Source organism: Ictalurus furcatus, chromosome 20 (assembly GCF_023375685.1).
Source record: "Ictalurus furcatus strain D&B chromosome 20, Billie_1.0, whole genome shotgun sequence".
NCBI lineage: Eukaryota > Metazoa > Chordata > Actinopteri > Siluriformes > Ictaluridae > Ictalurus > Ictalurus furcatus.
In genome coordinates this window covers 8,056,244-8,076,550 of record NC_071274.1, presented here as the reverse complement: position 1 = coordinate 8,076,550, position 20,307 = coordinate 8,056,244, and the positions used below count along the sequence as shown (strand labels likewise).

Below are 20,307 nucleotides of genomic sequence, written 5' to 3'. Positions count from 1 at the left end.
ATACTTTGTTGTCAGAAATATTCTGATAGTATGCACTATCTGCATTTTGATTTGACCGACCAAAGTAACTCTGTTAATGAGTTGTGTTGAATTCCTCTCTGAACTAGTGACAACTTAGGGGTCAAATAGAGTTCAGTTTTACAAAAGCCAGACTTAGTGCACACACAAATGGGTTTGTTTGTCTGATTTAAATTGTGGCCATTGGCTTTTATGACTCATACAACATGCACAAACCTTTAACACCAAAGGTACTGCAACACTTTGCAAACTTTTGACGCATAAAACAAATGAGCACACATTCACTCTAAGCAGAACATTTAGCTCAGAGGGAACGAGAGAGTACTGTCAGCTAAGCTGCTCTTAAGCACTTAAGGCACCATTAGATGTTATTAAGGAGGTGAAAGCTAAAAGCACCTGCATATGTTTCAGCTGATTTCCTGGAACTGCAACTTAAAACTGTGTGATTATGTGTGCAGAAATGTTTAAATATCTGTTAGCATATACCTATAAGCTAATGCATGCTAATGTACATTTTTATAGTCAAATGTGAATTAATCAATGTAGATTATACAGTGCTGTGAATAAGTATTTGCCACATCAAATGATAGTTATTTATTGAAGCAAAAAAGTTATCCAATACCAACTGGGCCTGTGTGAAAATGTATTTGCCCCAGCAGTTACTAACTCCCAAAATCTATGAAACTGCATTCATAATGGGCTTCAGCTGGACTAGACACAACCAGGCCTGATTACTGCAAACCCTGTTCAATCAAATAAACACTTAAATAGAACTTTTTCAACAGCATGAAATTGGTTAAAAGGTTTTACCCTGAAATACACTATACTGAAATACAAAGAAATTCCAGAAACGATGGGGAAGAAGGTGATTGAAATACACCAGTCTGGGAAGGGTTACAAAGCTATTTCAAAGTCTCTGGGACACCAAAGGACCAAAGTGAGAGCCATTATCTCCAAATGGAACAACTTGGCACAGTACTGAACCTTCCCAGAAGTGGTTGACCTCCCAAAATTCCTCCAAGAGCAAAGCAACTACTCATCCACCAAGTCACAAAAGACCCAAGGACAACATCAAAGGACCTACAGGCCTCTCTTGCATCAATAAAGGTCACTGTTTATGACTCCAATATCACAAAGACACTGGGTAAAAATGGCATCCATGGAAGAGTGGCAAGGGGAAAACCACTTCTAACCTAGAAGAACATTAAGGCTCATCTACATTTTGCCAAAACACACCTAGAATATTTTATGGACTGATGAGTTGAAAGCAGAACTGTTTGGAAGACAGGGGTCTCGTTACATCTGGTGTAAACCAAACACAGAATTCTGCAAATAGAACATGATACCTACGGTCAAGCATGGTGGTGGAAGTGTGATGGTGTGGGAATGCTTTGCTGCTTCACGGCCTGGGCAACTTGCAATAATTGGGAAACATGAATTTTGCTCTCTACCAGAAAATCCTAAAGGAGAATGTCTGGTCTTTAGTCTGTAAGTTGAAACTCAAGTGCAACTACATTATGCAGCAACACAATGATCCAAAGCATAGGAGTAAATCGTAGCCCTAGAAGTAAGTGAAAGACAAATCTCCAGTTATTAGAAGTGTGTAGTTGCAGTTATTGCTATTAAATTCACCAAAATCCCCTAAAACATGTCCTAAAGTTATGATAACCCTAAAGATGCCTTAACTTTTGTTTATATTGTTAGTAGAAGACAGAGTTTTTTTTTTTTTTTTGCTTGTTATAAACAACTGTGAAGCTGACTTACTAACATCAACCAGAATAATGGAGTTATTTATATCCAAGCAGTAAAAAATAGACACCTAATGATTAAAATGCTTGTAAAAGCTGAATCAAACACTTATTGGCAGATCAGCCAATTGGCAGATCACCTTCCTTGAGTCTTTACAGCTGGTGTTGGAGAGACCAATGAAGCAGTTTTGCTTAGCTATTAATTTACCACAGTCGCTGTCTAACTTTGGCAGAATCTGAAAAGACTCCCTACTTGCTATGTGGTTTGAAATAATGCTGTAAAATAAGATACAATATGAATTATAAGATATCATTCCTAAATTATGATAACATTTCAATCTTCAATATTAATTTGAATTTGAAAGATTTTATGAATTATAAAAAAGAAGAAATGAACGGAATCTCTTATTTTAATAAAACCTTCATTTCTGCTGATTTAGAATGACATTTCACAATGCACAATCTGTTGATTTATTTCTTCTATCACTTCTGCAATTGTTCACTTCTCTATCTGTGTGTGTGTGTGTGTGTGTGTGTGTGTGTGTGTGTGAAATATGTCTGTTCTTATCTAGCAGACCTATCAAGTGGAATGTGAAATTCAATAACTTGTTCCATTCAGTGTGAAAGCTTCTATTACAGCTCATACTAAACACATTTAATGCAGATATTGTACCCCATGCACAGTTTCTATGGCAACACTTGAAAAACAAGGCTGAAGTTATCATTCAAACACATAATTATGTTGCATCTCTCTCTCTCTCTCTCTCTCTCTCTCTGTGTTGTGTGTGAGAAAAACTTGGGAGTGCTGGCCTTAAATTTTCGAGCCAATCACAATCTTCTAGCGTATGATATATCGTACTCTAAATACTTTGTTTAAAGTATAATTGTTGTTGTTTTTAGTTCTGCACATAGTGAGAATTTATGTGATTTAAGCTATAAAGCATAAACGAGTTTGAACATAAATTATATAAATCACTTAGACACATGCATTAAAAAATATTGAATTATTAGACGTCTCCATTTTATCCCTACATCACCACACACACGCATGCATCTCTTTGTGTAGGTTGAATGATTTTGCTCTCTTTTAGCAGTAGATCTAATTTGGAACAGTTGCTCAGCAACAGACAACTCTTTACTGCATATCACTGTATTATCCAAAGCAAAAAATCCAAAACAAAAAACACTCACACACTTGCTTTAGTAGCACACAGTGCACACTGCAGAGACCCAAATTCATAAACATCTAAATTTTATGTGTCCTCATGACCGTGTATGTTTGTCAGAGGGCACTGGAGCAGCCCTCCTCCACTCCAAATGCGAATGTTACTGTGGCAACATGTCACATGACTTGGCTTCAGAAGCCTGAAAAACTACAGAGTGAGTGAATGAGAGAGAGAGAGAGAGAGAGAGAGAGAGAGAGAGAGAGAGAGAGAGGCCAAAGTGTGAGGCTCTTAGAGTTTATCTGTTTTCTGGTGCATGTTGTGCTCATTCACAGTTCTTACCACAAAGTGATGCTGAACATGCACATGCCATGTCAAGCAAAGGTAGAAATATTCTTCTGAGAAATTCCTTTAGCTAATGCTGTGACTGTTAGGATTAATGTTGTCACTGTATGTGTTGACATTAGACTAATAGAGTTTCTCTCACATTAACCTCTATCTACCCAGGAAAGTCACACTCAAGGTCAGTCAGGGTGAGGAATCACCATGTGGATAGAGAATGCTGAGTAATATCATTTTAAATGGAAAACACAAAGAAATTCCCAAAGGTCATTATACACTCTAAATGTATGCATGTGGTGACTTGGCATGTTTGCTCACAGGGTGTTTGTGATTAGCCCATTCACAACAGTGAAATACTATTATCAGTGTTAAACAAAAATCATCATGTGCTCATGTTTGCAGATTTGTATGGAAATTGTGTACACTATCCCTCCAATGACCCCTCACACACCACAGGGTATAGAATGCCCCACAACTCTCTTTTCATCACAATCGTCTTTCCCTTTCCCCCCCACACACTTCTCCTCCATTGTCACAACCTCACTTCCCTCTGATAGCCACCTCTCCTCACTGGACTTAAACACCACAACAGACATGCTATGTTCCACTCTAACATCTTCTCTTGACAGCATCTGCCCTAGATGATGGTTCTCCAGCCAGCCTCCTTACACTCAGCGATGAGATCTGAGTAATTCAACCTCTTCCTTTCAAAGACAGCCTCCCAAGAGACAGTTAGCTCAATAAGGAGCACGGTCTTGGTGCCACTGGACCACATTACTATATCAGGACGGAGCCTTGTGTTGGTGATCTCACTACGGAACAGGAGCTTCCTGCCAAGATCGACTCTCATTCTCCAGTCCTGGTTAAAGGGAACTTTCCTTGATGGAACTCTTGGTGTGGCACTTGTGTTGCCCCCTCCTTCTCTGACCAATTGCATGTGCTGACACACTGGTGGAGGAAGACCTATGCTTATGACCTGTCTACACTCCTCCAGCACCTCGGCCAATCTGCTCAGGACTTGATCGTGTTGCCATCTGTAGCACCCATGGGAGAGCGCAACCTTGCAGCTTGATAAGATGTTCTGGAGACTTGCATTTGGATTGCTACAGAGGGGGCAGCATTCTTCCTGGCCAAACCAAAGGTTCAGTGGGCAGGGGAGTGTGTTGTATGTTGCCCTGATAAGAAAACGAAGCCCAGCCACTTTCGGATGAAGCAGCTGGCTTTCCCATCCAACTTGCTTACTGTGGTTAAGGGGATTTCACACAACTTCAACTGCCACATTATTCTTTGATACAGTGTGGTGTGGTAGCACCACACTTTGTACTTTCCTGGAAGCTGGCTTTAGTCAATCCTTGCCAGACTGTCAGAAAGCTGTTTCAGCACGCTTTTCCTCCATGTGCTTATTAGAGAGCTCAGCAATGTATGGTCTCCAAAGGCTTTTGATGGACTGTTCAGCCAGCAGTGGGATTTTCTCACCAACTATGACAAAGATGGTGTTGTCATTCTTAACCCCTTTCTCGAAAGATGCACTTCAGGACTTAGCAGGCTTGATCATCCTTGCCCAGGACACCAGTTCATCCATCCTTTTTAGCAGCCTATCTGTACATGGTGCTGTTAGCAGGAGGCTAGTAACATCATCCATGTAGATTCTGTTTCTCTCCAGATGACAATCTGACTCCTCCCACCATCTGTCTTGCTCCAATGAGTATTACCTCAAAGGTGGCCACAAACAAGATGGGGGGAGATTGAGCATCCCATGGCAATTCCTACCTCCACCTGCTGCCATCCGGTAGTGAAGTCCTGGACGGCAAAGCCTTTCTGCAGGTCCTTGAAGTAATTAGAGACCAGGCTCCTGATCTTGTCAGGCATGTGGAAGAACCAGGTGGTATAGTTGATGAGCTGATGCGGCACTGAGCCATACATGCTTGCAAGATAAAGCCAAACAATGTGCAGTTCTTTCTTTTCGCATTTGCTCCCAAATCATAGATGAGTGCTCCACACACCCTGGGAAACCTGGGACCCAGTCTTCTGGCAGCTGGTGTCAACATAGCCATTCTCTATGAGGTAGTTGGTTATTCTCTATATTAAAACAGAGAAGATCTTTCCTTCAACATTGAGCAAGGCGATGTTCCTGAATTGGCTGATCACTCTAGAGTCTTTTTCCTTGGGTATGAATACCACCATCGCTCTTTGCCACTCCGATGGGATGCAATGCTTTTCCAGGCAGCTTGCATCAGGATCCACAGCAGCTTTAGCATTGCTGGGCAGTTCTTATAGAGCTTTTAGGGCATCCCATTGGGCCCGAGAGCTGCTGATGATTTGGCCTTTCTTACATTCTCTCTGACTTCGCTGAGCTTGGGGGGCAAGATGTTAAACTGTGACATGGGTAGGGCTGGACAAGGCACATACCCTGGTGACCCTAATGGCTTATTCCTTACTCTGTACTGCTTTCTGACGTTTTCTTCCAGCTCCTCCCTGGTTGTTTTTAGCCTGGTGTTGCCTTCCTCAAGTTCCTTCTGTGTTGTTGTCACTGATGCACCAGTTGCTCAATGTCTCTCTCTATCACACACTTTTTTTTTTGCCTCAGACCAGTGGTTTTCTTGGTTGTAATTATGCCGAACCTGACTTTACACTCCTGGTAGAGAATTTCTCAAACAGGTTGAGCCTAGCCTCCACACCCCCTTGCAGTGATCTCTCCAGTATTCCGCTAAGGTAAGTGCCCAGTCTTTGCCATGCAATTGCCTCACTGGTCTTTGGACACTTGATTTTGTCCTTTCTAGCTGGTGCCTGCTCTTCTGCTCTTCTTGGCTCTGCTCTTTCAAGTTGGGCGGTTGTGTCTCCTTTGTGCTCACAAGAAAGGACGCACTCCACTGCAGTGTCTTCCTCCTCACCTACCTGCCTTCCCTCAGCAATGATGGGTCTGTCAGCACTGTGGTTTTCAACCTGGCTTTTGGTCCCTCTTTTCTGATCTGATGTGGCAGTGCAAGGTTGCTGTTGGCCTTTCCCTCAACACTTCACTCTTCCCTGGTGGATTCGCAGTCCCCTTAATGTGGTCGCCTTTTCCCACCCGCACCCACATATCCGCAGGCTCCTTTTGTTATCCATAATATTTCTTGTCATTACCGTATGATGCGTCCAATTAGGCCCATCTTTCACCCCGCTTCTCAGAGGGCCTATGAGTTGTCTTCTCTTTGTTGACTTTGTGGTAAATACTTGGTAATATTTGTATGAATACAAATATTTATGTGTTATTATAGGTCTCCACAAAGGAGCACAAGGTTTGAGTGTTGTTTTTATTTAGACAGTCAAGGTCTGAAGAGAGAAATGGACAACAATACCCTACACAAGTACAAGGCTGTAATGTAGCAATGAGTAACAAAATAACAAATAACTAACTTTAATAAATAATAATAAATAAATAACTTTTAAATGACAAAAATGTGTGTGGCATTCCATGAAAAAATCCTCATGACAGCGGAAACAACTTAAAATACTCAGTCATTTTTTGCCTAAGAGATAAGTGTAAGACATCATTAGAAACTATAAAGGGTCTACTTTTATTTGTGTATGCTCACAATAACAACAAAACCTTGTGCTTTTGTAAAATAAAGAAAATAAACATGATGCGCTTTCAGCTGTCTCTGTCTCCATAAGAATCTTTCTGAAACACATGACAAAAATTAACTGAAACTCAGCAAATACTTATTACACAAACATGAAACATATGTCTAAAGAAAGCTTGAAATGAAAATAAAACAATTCACATTTAAAACAAATATTCTCATGCAATGTTATCTGTATGAAACTAAAGAGATGCACAGTTTCTCCTGGCTCAGCTAATTATCGTTAATGTGATCACACCCATGCGCAGAGCTCGCTATTCATACGATAATGTGCCGAGGCGATCGATACAAAAAGGTAAACGCCCCAGCAATAAACACCTAAAGCAGGACATGCATGCTTTGCAAAGTACAGCACGATAAAAGGCAGGACACACCTTGGAAATGCCAGGCGTGTGATGTTCACGTGTGTCTTCAGTTGAACAGGAACTGTTTTCAACAATGGCACAATGACATGTGCCACATCTGTGTGCTGTGAACTGCTCACTTACAATGCTTATATACAATACTATGTGAGTGAGTAGGCTACGCAAGTAGGCTACGCATTGGAGTGGGCTCATACAAACCATCCACCTTCTGTAATACTCTCGCCTCTCCCTATGTGCACTGGACACTTCAATTATTTTTCTTTTATCTTGCAACTGTTTTCAACATTGAGAATAATAATAAATGTTTCTTGAGCAGCAAATCAGCATATAAGAAAGATTTCCGAATGATCATTTGACACTGAAGAATGGAGTAATGATGCTGAAAATTCAGCTTTGATCACAAGAAATTGCATTTTACAATATATTCAAATAGAAAACTTTTCAATTGTAAAAATATGTCACAATATAACTGTTTTGATGTATTTTGGATCAAATAAATGCAGCCTTGGTGAGCAGAAGAGATTTCTTTTGAAAACATTTTGAAATGTTACCGATCTAAAACTTTTGAACAGTAGTGTAGGTCTAAAGTTTTTAAGTAAAGTAAAGAAAATCTATAGTCAGATTACTTCTTTTAACTTAAACTTGATTTTATGAAATAAGCTACAAACAATACATTCATTCTTCTAGTTCCCACATTCACATTCCTCATTGATAGGCCCAGGGGAGGGATCTTTGTCTCCTCAGGTGTCAATCACATACAATATTCATGATGATTCACGTCACCTCACATACAATACAGCCTTTCTGACAATAAAAGTGTGTTACAAAAGTTAAATGACTATATTGGTTTGTATGAATGAGTGATCACATCATTATGTAGCAAAACCTCTAGGCTACAAGATCCAGATCTAGGCTAAAAGTCTTGTGAACAAATGTTTAGTATGTGTTATATGGACTTATTTCAGTGACTTAAAATTGTTGTTTTTTTTTTCAAAAACCATGCATAAACGTTAATGGAGGTACCGAGGTTGCAATTCTTCTGGAACTGAAGGGGGCAGCAAATATGCGCAAGTGTTTTAGTTCGTCCACAAGTGGTGAAGAAGAAGAACAAGAACTACAAGCACACGGGAAAAACTACAGAAGATGGCAATGAGTTTAGCTCCGCCCCGACTCGTTGTGAGGAAAGGTGGTAAGAGTCAAATATGGAAATACTTCGCATTCGAGGCGGATGACAACAAACATATAATTGATGCTCTGAAGCCGGTGTGCAACCGATGCTATCATTCATTTAAAAACAAAGCGAGGAAACACCTGGAATTTGGCGAAGCACCTGAAAGACAAGTCCTATATTATGTTTCTTTGAGGCAGCTGGCATTGTGGATGTGAAACCAGCTAACGTTATGCTCCATGTAATGTTTGCGATAGCCAGTTATTTGTTAACGATGCTAACGCATTGAAATGTTATAAACTACCTCCTAATGGGCCACCATGCATCGCCATTCAGCCCGTGTCCTGTCAGCAAAATGCAGCCTAATGTCACTAATAATTATTCGAATGTTCATGCTTTTAATAAATCTTTTTGGCCTGCCACCATATCAGTGAATTTAAACTAATGCTTGCATTCAGAGTACAAGGTGGGTGTGTGTGTGTGTGTCTGTGTGCGCGTGCGTGTGTGTGTGTGCACGTGCGTGCGCATGTGTTTAGGATTGCACCTCCCCTGTAGCCTCCACTCATTGTCAGTCAGTGTTTGATATATAATCTCTCTCTCTCTCTCTCTTTTTGCCAGTATCAGTCAGAGGAGGATGTCCTCCAGGAAAGTTTTTAATTTAATTTTTTTTCATTTATATATTTTTTTAAACCACACCGTAGTATCGACTTTGGTATCGAGAACCGTGTGCTTTTGGTGGTATCGGTACCGACTACTAGATTTTTGGTATCATGACATCCCTAAGAGGCAGTAGATGCAAGTTTAGATTTTATTGAAAATGTGTATCACAAACAACCACAACCATGACACAAGAACCATAAACGTAAACACTGGATATAAAGTAAAAACAAGAAGACTATGAGTAAGGCTGTGGAAAAAATGACAAAACATATGTGCAACAACAACAAAAGCTTGACATTGAAACATGCAGAAATGAACCCTGCATTCCAATTGGCATACTATCTGTACTAAATAGTATCTGAGATGAGTATTAGTATGTCCCAAATGGTAGTATGTTGAAATGAGTATCCCAAAGGTACCCGGATGGTCTACCATTTCCAGAAGATTTGTGAAGTCTGGATCCATGGACACATTTTCAGCTAATACTTCCCACAACTCCTTGCATGAGGGAGGAGTTTTGTGACAATTTGCTTCGCCAAATTCAAGGATGTATTTTAGAGAGGTGTGCATGAAATGTGAAAAAAATAAATCAAGGGAATGATAAATTAAATTATGTAGTATAAATTATTATGACGGCAAGCATGCAGCCCATGCACACAAACACTGACGCCCTCCTCGCATGACTGCCGCCCGGGTGCTGAATGTACAACTCTGCTTCAGCACCCCTAATATTTTGGACAGCACAGGAGCACATGGCTGCAAGGCAGGGAGGTAGTAACACGCAGCTGGCAACCAATGAGTGGAGCAGCAGTCATTCACCATCCAGCAGATGCCGGGAGAGTATAAAACGACAGCGGCAGCACAGAGAGGTGAGACACGTCTCCGACATTAGTCACGTTGACATTTGTTTCTGTGAATGTGGGCATGAACATGGACCCAGCACCAACCCCCTGCACACAGCCCATGGCCACAGAACACACTCAGGCCCTGTTATGGAGCCCATGTTCCAACTCCTACTGGAGACTAATCTCCAACAGCAAGTGGTGACCCAGGAGCTGGCCCAGAGTCTGCGGCTTGCCACACACAAGCTCCTCCAGCTCAAGAAGTCCCATTCTGCCCTCTCCCAGACCCCTGCCACGAAGCCCAGTGTTTGCTCACCAGGCTCACGAATGAGGACAATGTCGAGGCCTTCCTAGAGACCTTTGAGCGCATTGCCTTACACGAAGAGTGGGAAGAGCATACCTGGGCCAACATCCTCACACCATTTTTCTCTGGGGGAAGCGCAATTGGCATACTACTCTGTCTCTCAGGCCACAGCAGCAGATTATGAGACTCTCAAAAACTAAATCCTGGTTCGCTGCGGCCAATCTCCCACCACTGAGGCGGCCGGGATTCACAAGTGGTCCTACCACCCAGGAGTCACCCCACAAGTCCAGATGGACACCCAGTTGTGCACCGCTCAGAGGTAGCTCCAGCCAGACTGACACACTGCTTCCTAGGTCATCAAAAGAGTGGTAATGGACCGGATCCTATGAGCTCTGCCATCTTATGAGCAGAAGACCATTGGGATGCGAGGACCCAATACCTCCTGACAGATGATGGAAGCGCTAAAGTGAGCCCTAGCCACCCTGGAGATCAGCTGAGGAGAGCGAAGAGAGGTGACCACAGGCCTGCGCTACGGTCCGCCTCCTCATCGAATGGAAGTGGACTTCCAGCAAGAGAGAAGATGATCGGAGACCCTCGGATGAGCCCATGCCCACTGAGCTGGACCCACCCATGACACAACAAACCTACAAGCCCTAGCTGGCTTGGTGTGCCGTCCACGCTTCAGGGCCTCCTTAGGCAAATGACCTTTGCCATCGGGGTGAACGGCAAACCCGTCACCGCCCTCCTTGACTCGGGGGCACAGTGACCCTTGCCCGGCCCAACATCCTAGGCCGAGCCCTCCAGGAGATCAGAACTCTCCCAGTTTCCTGCGTTCATTGGGATGTCCGTGATGTTCCGGCAGCCAAAGTCAGGGTCTCGACTGCCGCAGGAGAGTGGCCCCTCCTTCACCGGAAACCACCAGCCCCCCAACCGCAGGTCCGGCGGGCCTACCTGGCCCAGGAATAAGGGTACATTGGGGAAAGAGATGCCTCAGGTGAGACATTCATACACGCTAACCCTATTTCATCTGTGTTCCTCCAGGTCGCTCAAGAAGGAAGTTTCGGGGCCAAGCAGAAAGAGGACAACCACCTGAAGCACTGTTGAGGCCAGGTGCAGCAGATAGAGGGGGGCACCCAGAACCCCAAACAGCAGCTACCCGCTGCCTATTTTCTGGTAAAGAAGGGACTGCTGTATTTCCCGACTGACTGCCAAGGGCAGCCCTGTGACTTCCTCGTCATTTCCCATTCCAAAACCCGGCTCTTGATGCACCTGTCCCATTCACATCTGCTGGGGGGTCACTTGGGGCCATGAAACACCCTGAAGAAGCTGAAGGACAGGTTCCTGTGGCCCGGTATGGACATGGAGGACCAAGAGTTCTGCAGAAGGTGCCCCCACTGTCAGCAGAACGAATCAGCAGAACCGAAAACCAGTGCCTGCCCTCTCATCCTGCTCCCCATTAATCAGCATCCCCTTTAAAATAACTGGCATGGACCTTGTAGAGCCGCTGCCAAAATCTGCCCAGCGCCATGCATACATCTTGGTCATCATGGACTATGCCACCAAGTACCCCGAGGCAGTGCCCCTACCTCTTGCAACATCACCAAAGAGCTCACCAAAGACCCCCCAAGCATCCACCGACTTCACCCCATTTCAGCTCCTCTTCAGACGACAGCCCTGAGGACCAGTGGACATGGTCCAGGAGGCTTGGGAGGAGCAGCCCTCTCCTTTCCGCTCCCAAGTACAATAAGTCCAGGAGATGCAGAAGCAGAGTAACACCCGGGAACATCCGGGAACATATGGGAGCTTCCCAGCAAGACCAACAGAGGACCTACAACCAACCCATCCAGCCCAGGGAGTTCCGGGCGGGTGATCAGGTCCTCCTCCTGCTCCCGAACACCTCCTGCAAGTTCCTGGCCCACTGGCAGGGCCCTCGTGAGAGTTGGTCCGGTTAACTACCAACTGCAACAGCCGGGTAAGCGTGCAGACACCAAACTGTATGACATTAATCTCTTAAAAAAATTGGTCAAGCCTGCCCCACTGGAGTCCACCAGAAAGGATCAAAAGGTTAAACAATAAAGACGATTTTTCACAGCCTTCTTTGCTCATATTTACCAAGGGTGCCAATAATAGTGGAGTGCACTATACTTTTAGTACCTAGTATAAGTATGTAATTTAGGATGCAAGGCAGGACTTAAGTAGGGGTGCTGATTAGGGGTAACACAGAACAGGTGTGAGTGCTCAGTGAAACATGTGACAAGGTCATGTGACATGCAAGGGCTGATAGTTAATGTACTGAAATGCCGATTTTGGCATAACCATGACGGCATTCTTAAGTGATTCATACAACTTCAAGCTGTTGTGGTACAAAACAAGGGTGAAATATGAAAAAAGTTACATTCTAATTGCTTAAAACATCAACAACAACAACAACAACAATCCTCCTCTTTACTAGTGGATCACACTAAATAGTGTATGGTTCAATGGCTTTGTAGAACCTATATAATGCATTATGTGGCTACTAGGATATAATTTGAGATTCAACCACAGAAAAAAGACAGATTCTACAAGTCGCATGATCAAAATTAACATTGTATGGTCCTCACCAACTTCAATTGTGTGGTCCTTACCAACTTCTATAAACAAAAAACCTCAGGTGACAACACAAACGAATTGTCATTTTTCCCCCAAAAGTAAACCAACATTCAGAAACCAGGTGGGAAAAATAAGTACACTCTATAATTCAGTAACATGTAGAACCACATATAGAATTGCCATTTAGCCCCTGATAAATAAAAACATAGAATTACAGGAGGAGGTACTTCCTTTCCCCCATGACTGTATATGCATACACAACATTAATTTTGATCAGCCACTTAGAATATATAACACTAGCAACTGATATTGTCCTAAAACTGATATTAAACGTATACTGTATATTAATACCCACACATGCAAAACTCATATTAAATGTCATATACTACCATACATTTTGATCAGGTGCTTAGTAGGGTCAGTGTTTTTCTGTGGTTTAATCTTAAATTATATATTAGTGGCCACATAGTGCACTATGTAGGTTCTACAATGTCAATAAAATATACAATATGTAGTGGTAGTCGCTAATAAAGTTACTTGAGATTCTGTATGAAAAATACCTTGAAGATCGTGGGGCTTTAGACAGATTCACGTAGGCTAAGAAAGGGTAACCAAGCTAAAACATTAATGTTTAAAAAATGACAGATTTTTCACCTTCCATGTTTTATGGAATACAAGCAAATGATGTGCTAATGTTACTGTGTTTTCAGTTTATTGTTGTTGTTGTTATTATTATTATGTAATTGTTTTAAGTGATTAAAATATAATGTTTAAATTACTTTGTCACCCCTGTTTTGTACTATAATGGCTCTAAGTTGTATTCTGCATAAATATGACCTAAAACATCATCAGATTTTCACACAAGTCCTAAAGGACGGGAACCAAATTAAGCAAATGAGACAAAAATATAGTACTTGGTTATTTATTTATTGAGGAACATTATACTTCCTATTGTGGAAGGACTTGAAGCATGCAATTCATGTGAGGAAACCCAACAACATCCCAGAGTTGAAGCTGTTCTGTCCTGAGGAATGGGCTAAAATTCCTCCAAGCCAATGTGCAGGAATGTGCAATTATTGCTGCACAAGGGGGTCACACCAGATCGAAGGCAAAGGTTCACATTCTTTGCCACTCACAGATATGTAATTTTGGATAATTTTCCTCAATAAATAAATGACCAAGTATAATATTTGTGTCTCATTTGTTTAATTGGGTTCTCATTGTCTACCGTTTCCAACTTTTAGGACTTGTGTGAAAATCCGATGATGTTTTAGATCATATTTATACAGAAAAATAAAATTCTGACTTTCCACAAACTTTCAAGCACCACTATATATGGATGTAACTTTAAACAATGACGGGAAACTCATTAGCACTGACTGAAGTATTACTGTGCTGTTCTTCACTAGTTAATGCAGATACAGAACAGTACTGTAAAATTGAAAGACATAGAATCTCATTAGTAATGACTGAAGTGTTACAGTGTTGTTCTTCACTATTTAATGCAGATGTGGAACAGTATTACACATGGTATTTAATTACTAATTTTTATTATTTAAAATAATTTATTAAAAGCAAATTGAAAATATGTTAATGGAGAATTTGTTACTGATTGCTAAATTACTATTTTGTACTTTTGTAGATTATTGTTGTCCATTTCTCTCTTTAGACATTTAATGGATAAATAAAAAGAACACTCCAACACTCTGCTCCTCTGAGGAGACCTAAAGAACTCATATTAAATATTTCAATTTTAGATACCAAGGTATTAGAAGAGGTTGAGATATAGTAGGTAGTAGATCTCCAGGAGGAACATAATGCTTTGCTACTGGGAGTTAATGTTGTTATTAGTTATTATTAGTTATTTTAAATGTAGTTAGTTATTATAAAAGAGCGATAGTTAGCCAGTAGTTCTGCAGGAGAAATGTAAGACTGAGTAATTACTGCTTAAGATTGAGCTACTTACTGCATAGTTAATAGCTAGTGCCTAATAGCATACTTACTGGGTAATTATCTACTAGTTCTTAATATTTTATAGAAGTCAGATAGGTGTTAACAAAGAACTACTCATTCGTTCCTGCTTAGTTCTTGCATAGTTATCTATGAGTTGTTGAACAATATTGTAAAATGTTACCAAATTATTAAGAGAGAGCACACGCGCACGCGAGAGAGAGAGAGAGAGAGAGAGAGAGAGAGAGGAGAGAGAGAGAGAGAGTTAAAACAGTTATAATATAATGTTTGGATGTTATTTATTATTTATTTTGATTATTAGCTAGTAACTTACAATTGTAAAGAAGCTTGTACATTAGTACATTGTACATTAGTATGAGGTACAGTCTGATACAGTCTGTCATGGCAATATTCACGTTTCTCATTTTCTGTATATTATTCTGGCTAGTGTGAAGTACATGACCATAAACACAGTATACAGTAATATTGCTTATGAAACAGTAAAATGGACTTTTGGACACTGAACAGTCAAAACTTAAATCCACTAACAAGTCAAGTGAGTAACATTGATTATCTAGTTACAGTGGCACCTGACAAGGAGTGGGATATATTATGCAGCAAGGGAATAGTTAGTTCTCAAAGTTGATGTGTTGGAAGCAGGAAAAATGGGCAAGCATGAAGATCTGAGCGACTTTATAGGGCCACATTGTGATAGCTAAACAACTAGGTCAGAGCACAAACAGCAGGTCTTGTGGGATGTTCTGGGTTCCTACCAAAAGTGATTCAAGGAAGGAAACCCAGTGAACAGGCAACAGGGTTAAGGCTCATTGATGCATGTGGGGAGCGGAGGCTAGCCCATCTGGTCTGAAACCACAGAAGAGCTACTGTAGCACAAATTTCTGAAAAAGTTCATGCTGGGTATGATAGAAAAATGTCAGAACACACAGTGCAACGTAGCTTGCTGCATATTGGGCTATGTAGCCGTAGACCAGACAGAGTGCCCATACTTAGTCCTGTCCACCAGCAAAAGCACCTACAATGGGAATGTGAGCATCAGAACTGGACAATGGAGCAATAGAAGAAGGTGGCTGATATAGCATATTTTCTTTTACATTATGTGGATGGCCTGGTGTGTGTGCATTGCTTACCAGAAGAGATGGCACCAGGATGCACTATGGGAAGAAGGCAAGCTGGCAGAGAGAGTGTAATGCTCTTGGCAGTGTGCTGCTGGGAAACCTTGGGTCCTGGCATTCATGTGGATGTTACTTTGACACATACCACCTATCTAAACAGTGTTGCAGACCAAGTACACCCTTCCACACTGCAACAATTGTTCAGAAATGGTTTGAGGAGCATGATAAACAGTTCAGGGTGTTGACTTGGCCTCCAAACCCCCCAGATCTCAATCCGATTGAGCATCTGTGGGATATGCTGAACAAACAAGTCCGATCCATGGAGGCCCCACCAAGCAATTTATAGGACTTAAAGGATCTGCTGCTAACGTCTTGGTGCCAGATACCACAGCACACCATATGTACACAATATTAGGCAAGTGGTTTTAATATTATGGCTAATCGGGGTATGTGTCAACAAAATAGTTGCCTCCTGGCATAACATAAAATTATGTTGTTATCAAAATTGCCTCGGACTCAGTTTTCAGTTTCAAGAGTATAGCCACTGCAATAAAATAAAATATTCTATAAGGAGTACATTATTCTTGGTATTAAACGGCATTAACCAGCATTCTACTAAATGGCATACAGTAAATATCCATCATATGCTGAGTGCATTAGCCATGTAAGATATTATATGATCTTAATGAGTACTCTGACAATTTAGCTGAGTTCATTTGTACAGATGGTTATGCACCAGTGTATTAGTGTGCTAAACACTCCACCATAGTTGACAGTATTGTAGGTTCAACTTATTAAACACAACATTCTTGGGAAAATTAACAGTTTACATCATGGTCATTTTAATACTATGTATGTTAACAACATATCTGCCGGATTAATGAATCTACAAATGAATGTTGATTGATATTAAGACGACCATCTCTTTTAGCTGAAGTTATTTATAGTAATAGTTAAATAAAATAATATCTTTGCAGAGCCTTTACTTTAGCCACATAGCTAATGCTGCTTTTATAAAAACTCACTGACACACAGTATCTCTACAGTCGGAATGGATGTGATTTACCATCCACTTCCGTTGTTTCAGAGAACACCTCCTGCCTCCAAATTTTTGTGGTCTCCAGACTTGCAATGGCCCTTTTATAAAGGCCTTTTTATAATCCCAGAGACCACAAATTTGCACACATATTAGTTAGAAGCCACAGGCATCCTAAGCAGCAGACTCTGAACCACATCCTGAATCTCTGACTGCTGGGGTGTGAAGGGAATTAGAGGAACTGAACAACAGCATGTTAACTCCTACAAAACACATTTCCATATGTGTAAATGGTTATAGTGATGAGCATATGTTAATAAGAAATATTATTATTTAGAAACAGGTTTCAAAGAAAAATATGAGATGAAAGGTTAGAAGTGTGTGTGTGTGTGTGTGTGTTTCTGTGATAGTTAAATAGGGTGTTTTTGGCTCAGGGTCAAGTCATCTTAAAATCATCCGCTCTCTTTTCCTCTGTAATGAAGCTCTTCCAATTAACCAGAGCAAACATGCATTTAGGCCCCCCGTGTGGGTGTTTGTGTGTGTGTTTGAATTTATTAAAAGGGTCACTTACATAATTTATTTTTCATGCTTTTGGTGCTTTATAGCACATTAACACTCACTAATTGTCACTCTCATTCTCTCGCTATATGTTATGCATATATATATATATATATATATATATATATATATATATATATATATATATATATATATATATACACACACACATATATATATACACACACACACACACACACATAAAAGGCAATGTCTAATCAGCTCTGCTCAGGTTTTAATTTCAGAACCATGGACAGCAATTACAGCGCATAAACTTCGTTAGATTGAGTTATTAAAATGATGTTTAGATGTCGGATTTATCTTGCATTTACTTTCCATTTTAGCTTAGTACAAAGTGTTATCCCATTTTTATTGCCTGTTAACTAGCTTGAAAATACACCAGGTCTCTGTCTCCCCAGTCTGCATGCAGCAAGTGTATAGAAAAAGAGACTAGCCTACATCTAGAACACGGGGTTTTTTTTTTCAGTTTGTTCCTCTTGGACAGCCCTTGTGCTTTAGATTCTTATTACAAAGATTTCCATTTTATAAGAGGTTTCTGTGTAGCATCCCTATAGAAAGACAGAGATGTAACTTGGTTAATACAGTTGACTACAATAAGCGAATTTAAAACTCTAAATCTTTAATTAAGATACAGTTCTGTGGGAGCTCAGAAGCAGAGGCTCAGAAACCTGTAAGTACACGAGACTCAGTATGGGTGTGCACGTATGGTAAAGCACTACCTCACCCTCTTCTCCCTCGATCAAGTTACAGGATGTACTTCTAAGGTGCAAAAAGGTTTGATGTGCATGTGTGTCGGGCATAGAGAGTGCTTACACAAACGCGTGGTAGAGCAGCGCCCATCCCCGCGGTCTCTCGAGTGCATCGTAGATGAGATTCTGGATGCGCCGCTTCCGGATGTTGTTCCTCTTCACGGGCCGCGAGTAGCCGATAGGCGTCTTGGCCAAAAGGCCAAAGTTCTGCGAGCCCCGTTTAAATTCCGCTTGCCTCGCCGAGGTGGCGAGCAGCAGCGCGCCGTCCCGCTCGTGGCTCGTGCATGTCTCGAGCTCGCCAGCCACCGTGTCTTTCCGCCGATCGCGTGAATCCTGGGCGCCGTTAGCGCCATTTCTCGACCTGAGACCCATGTTCACTGCTGTCGAGCGTCGGCGGCGCGCGTATGCAAGTGCATGATGAGGCACATGCCATGGTCCGAACAGGAGGGCGCGAGCCCCTTTATTTGCGGTTGGTCATTCCAGGATCTTGGTGAAGGAGCAAGGCGTGATGCGGATCGGCTGAGGACAGAAAGCGAACGCCTGTCGCGCACCCCCCAAACACACACACAGACAAGCAGAGAGGCAGCGCTGAGAGGAAAAATCACACCACAGTCGTGAGACTGAAATATAACAAAGAAAAAACAAGAACTCACACACGGCCACAAGAACAATACGCCGAACGGAGTCAAAGATCAGTGTCACGAATATTCACATAACACACAAAGACGCACGTTATACACACTACTGAGATCAAAACGCGACCGCTCCCGACGAAGCATGCCTCTTGAATTTCACCTCCGTTACGCGCCACTAGTGCTGAAACAGACGCACGGCTCGGAGGGAGAGGTGGGAGAGGCGCGAGACACGGAATGTCACGTGACACTGGTCTGACGTACGCGTCTATGTAGCCCGAGCCGCGTACGACTACTACAAGTGAATGGGCTGTTCACGTTTTCCTCTGTTTTCCAGAGATAAAGGGGCAGAGGTTAAAATCGCGGGGGAGAGCAGAGTAGTTGACCCTCCTTAACTTTAGAGGACTGGCATTATAATTCGAAGGAGAATAATTAATAACATGGCTTAATTGTGGTACTAATAAACATGTACACACCGTTTCACATGACACATAAAAGATAATGTTTCCACATCATTGGTGGTCATGAAAGAAGTGAAGCCAACCCATCGCTGTGTTGGTTTTTGTTAAGATTACCAAATAAAAGCACAAAGCTTTTGCCACACATAAGTGATTCGATCACGAGCAAAATAAATAAATAAATTAAAAAAAGTCATACATGGAAAATATACCCCAGAAAGCGATAGTCTACACATGCATTCTTAGTTCTCTTCCAATGAGTTAATCTATTCACTCCTCAGAGTTCCCCTCTCCACTTTCTTTCCATTTGGGGAAATCATTAACCTGGGTGAAAAAGTGAAGTGAAACAACATGTAGAATTTCCTCACTTCAAGCTGTACTTGTGAACTTGTGCTATGATGTCAGGACCAGCTGTGGAATTAAATGGTCTGACTAATATCATGTTGCTTAGCACTCTACAGTGCCATGTATCAAATTCTGTCAAATAAATTATATTTTAGATCATTAGGGGTGGAGCTCCTCCCTGTGAAATCTACTTATAAAAGAAACAAGCAAGGAGACGACACAGGAAACACAACTAACAATACATGCAATCCAAAAACATTAAAGACATACTATAGACAATTTTCTGAAGAAACATTCAACACAGTCAGTCAAGTGTATTATAGTACACAGAAATCACACTGTAATTCATTTTATTTCATGTTGGTTGTTGTAAGTTGTTGGATTTGCATTTTATTTGTAACTTTTATATTTGAATGCTTTGGATTTTTCTAATAATATACGGTTGCAATTAAAATTATTTAATCCCCACTGCAAATCAGGTTTATTGTCAAAATGGAACAAATCAAACAAAAGCGATTGAAATTGTTCAACACAATGAATGCAACCTATAATGATTTCTCCAGTTTCAAAATTATTCAACCTCTTCATGGCCTATTCCTC

At 41.4% G+C, this 20,307-nt stretch overlaps 1 protein-coding gene across 1 annotated transcript in view; it reads right to left on the bottom strand.

Annotated features, from left to right (window-relative positions):
* Positions 1-5,194, bottom strand: part of kcnq3 (potassium voltage-gated channel, KQT-like subfamily, member 3) — a 36,134-nt gene extending 30,940 nt beyond the window's left edge. Inside the window, exon 1 of the mRNA XM_053652318.1 lies at positions 5,042-5,194. Coding sequence (XP_053508293.1) covers positions 5,042-5,194 — 153 coding nt within the window. The remainder of the gene's footprint in view (positions 1-5,041) is intronic.
* Between the last annotated feature and the right edge of the window lie 15,113 nt (positions 5,195-20,307).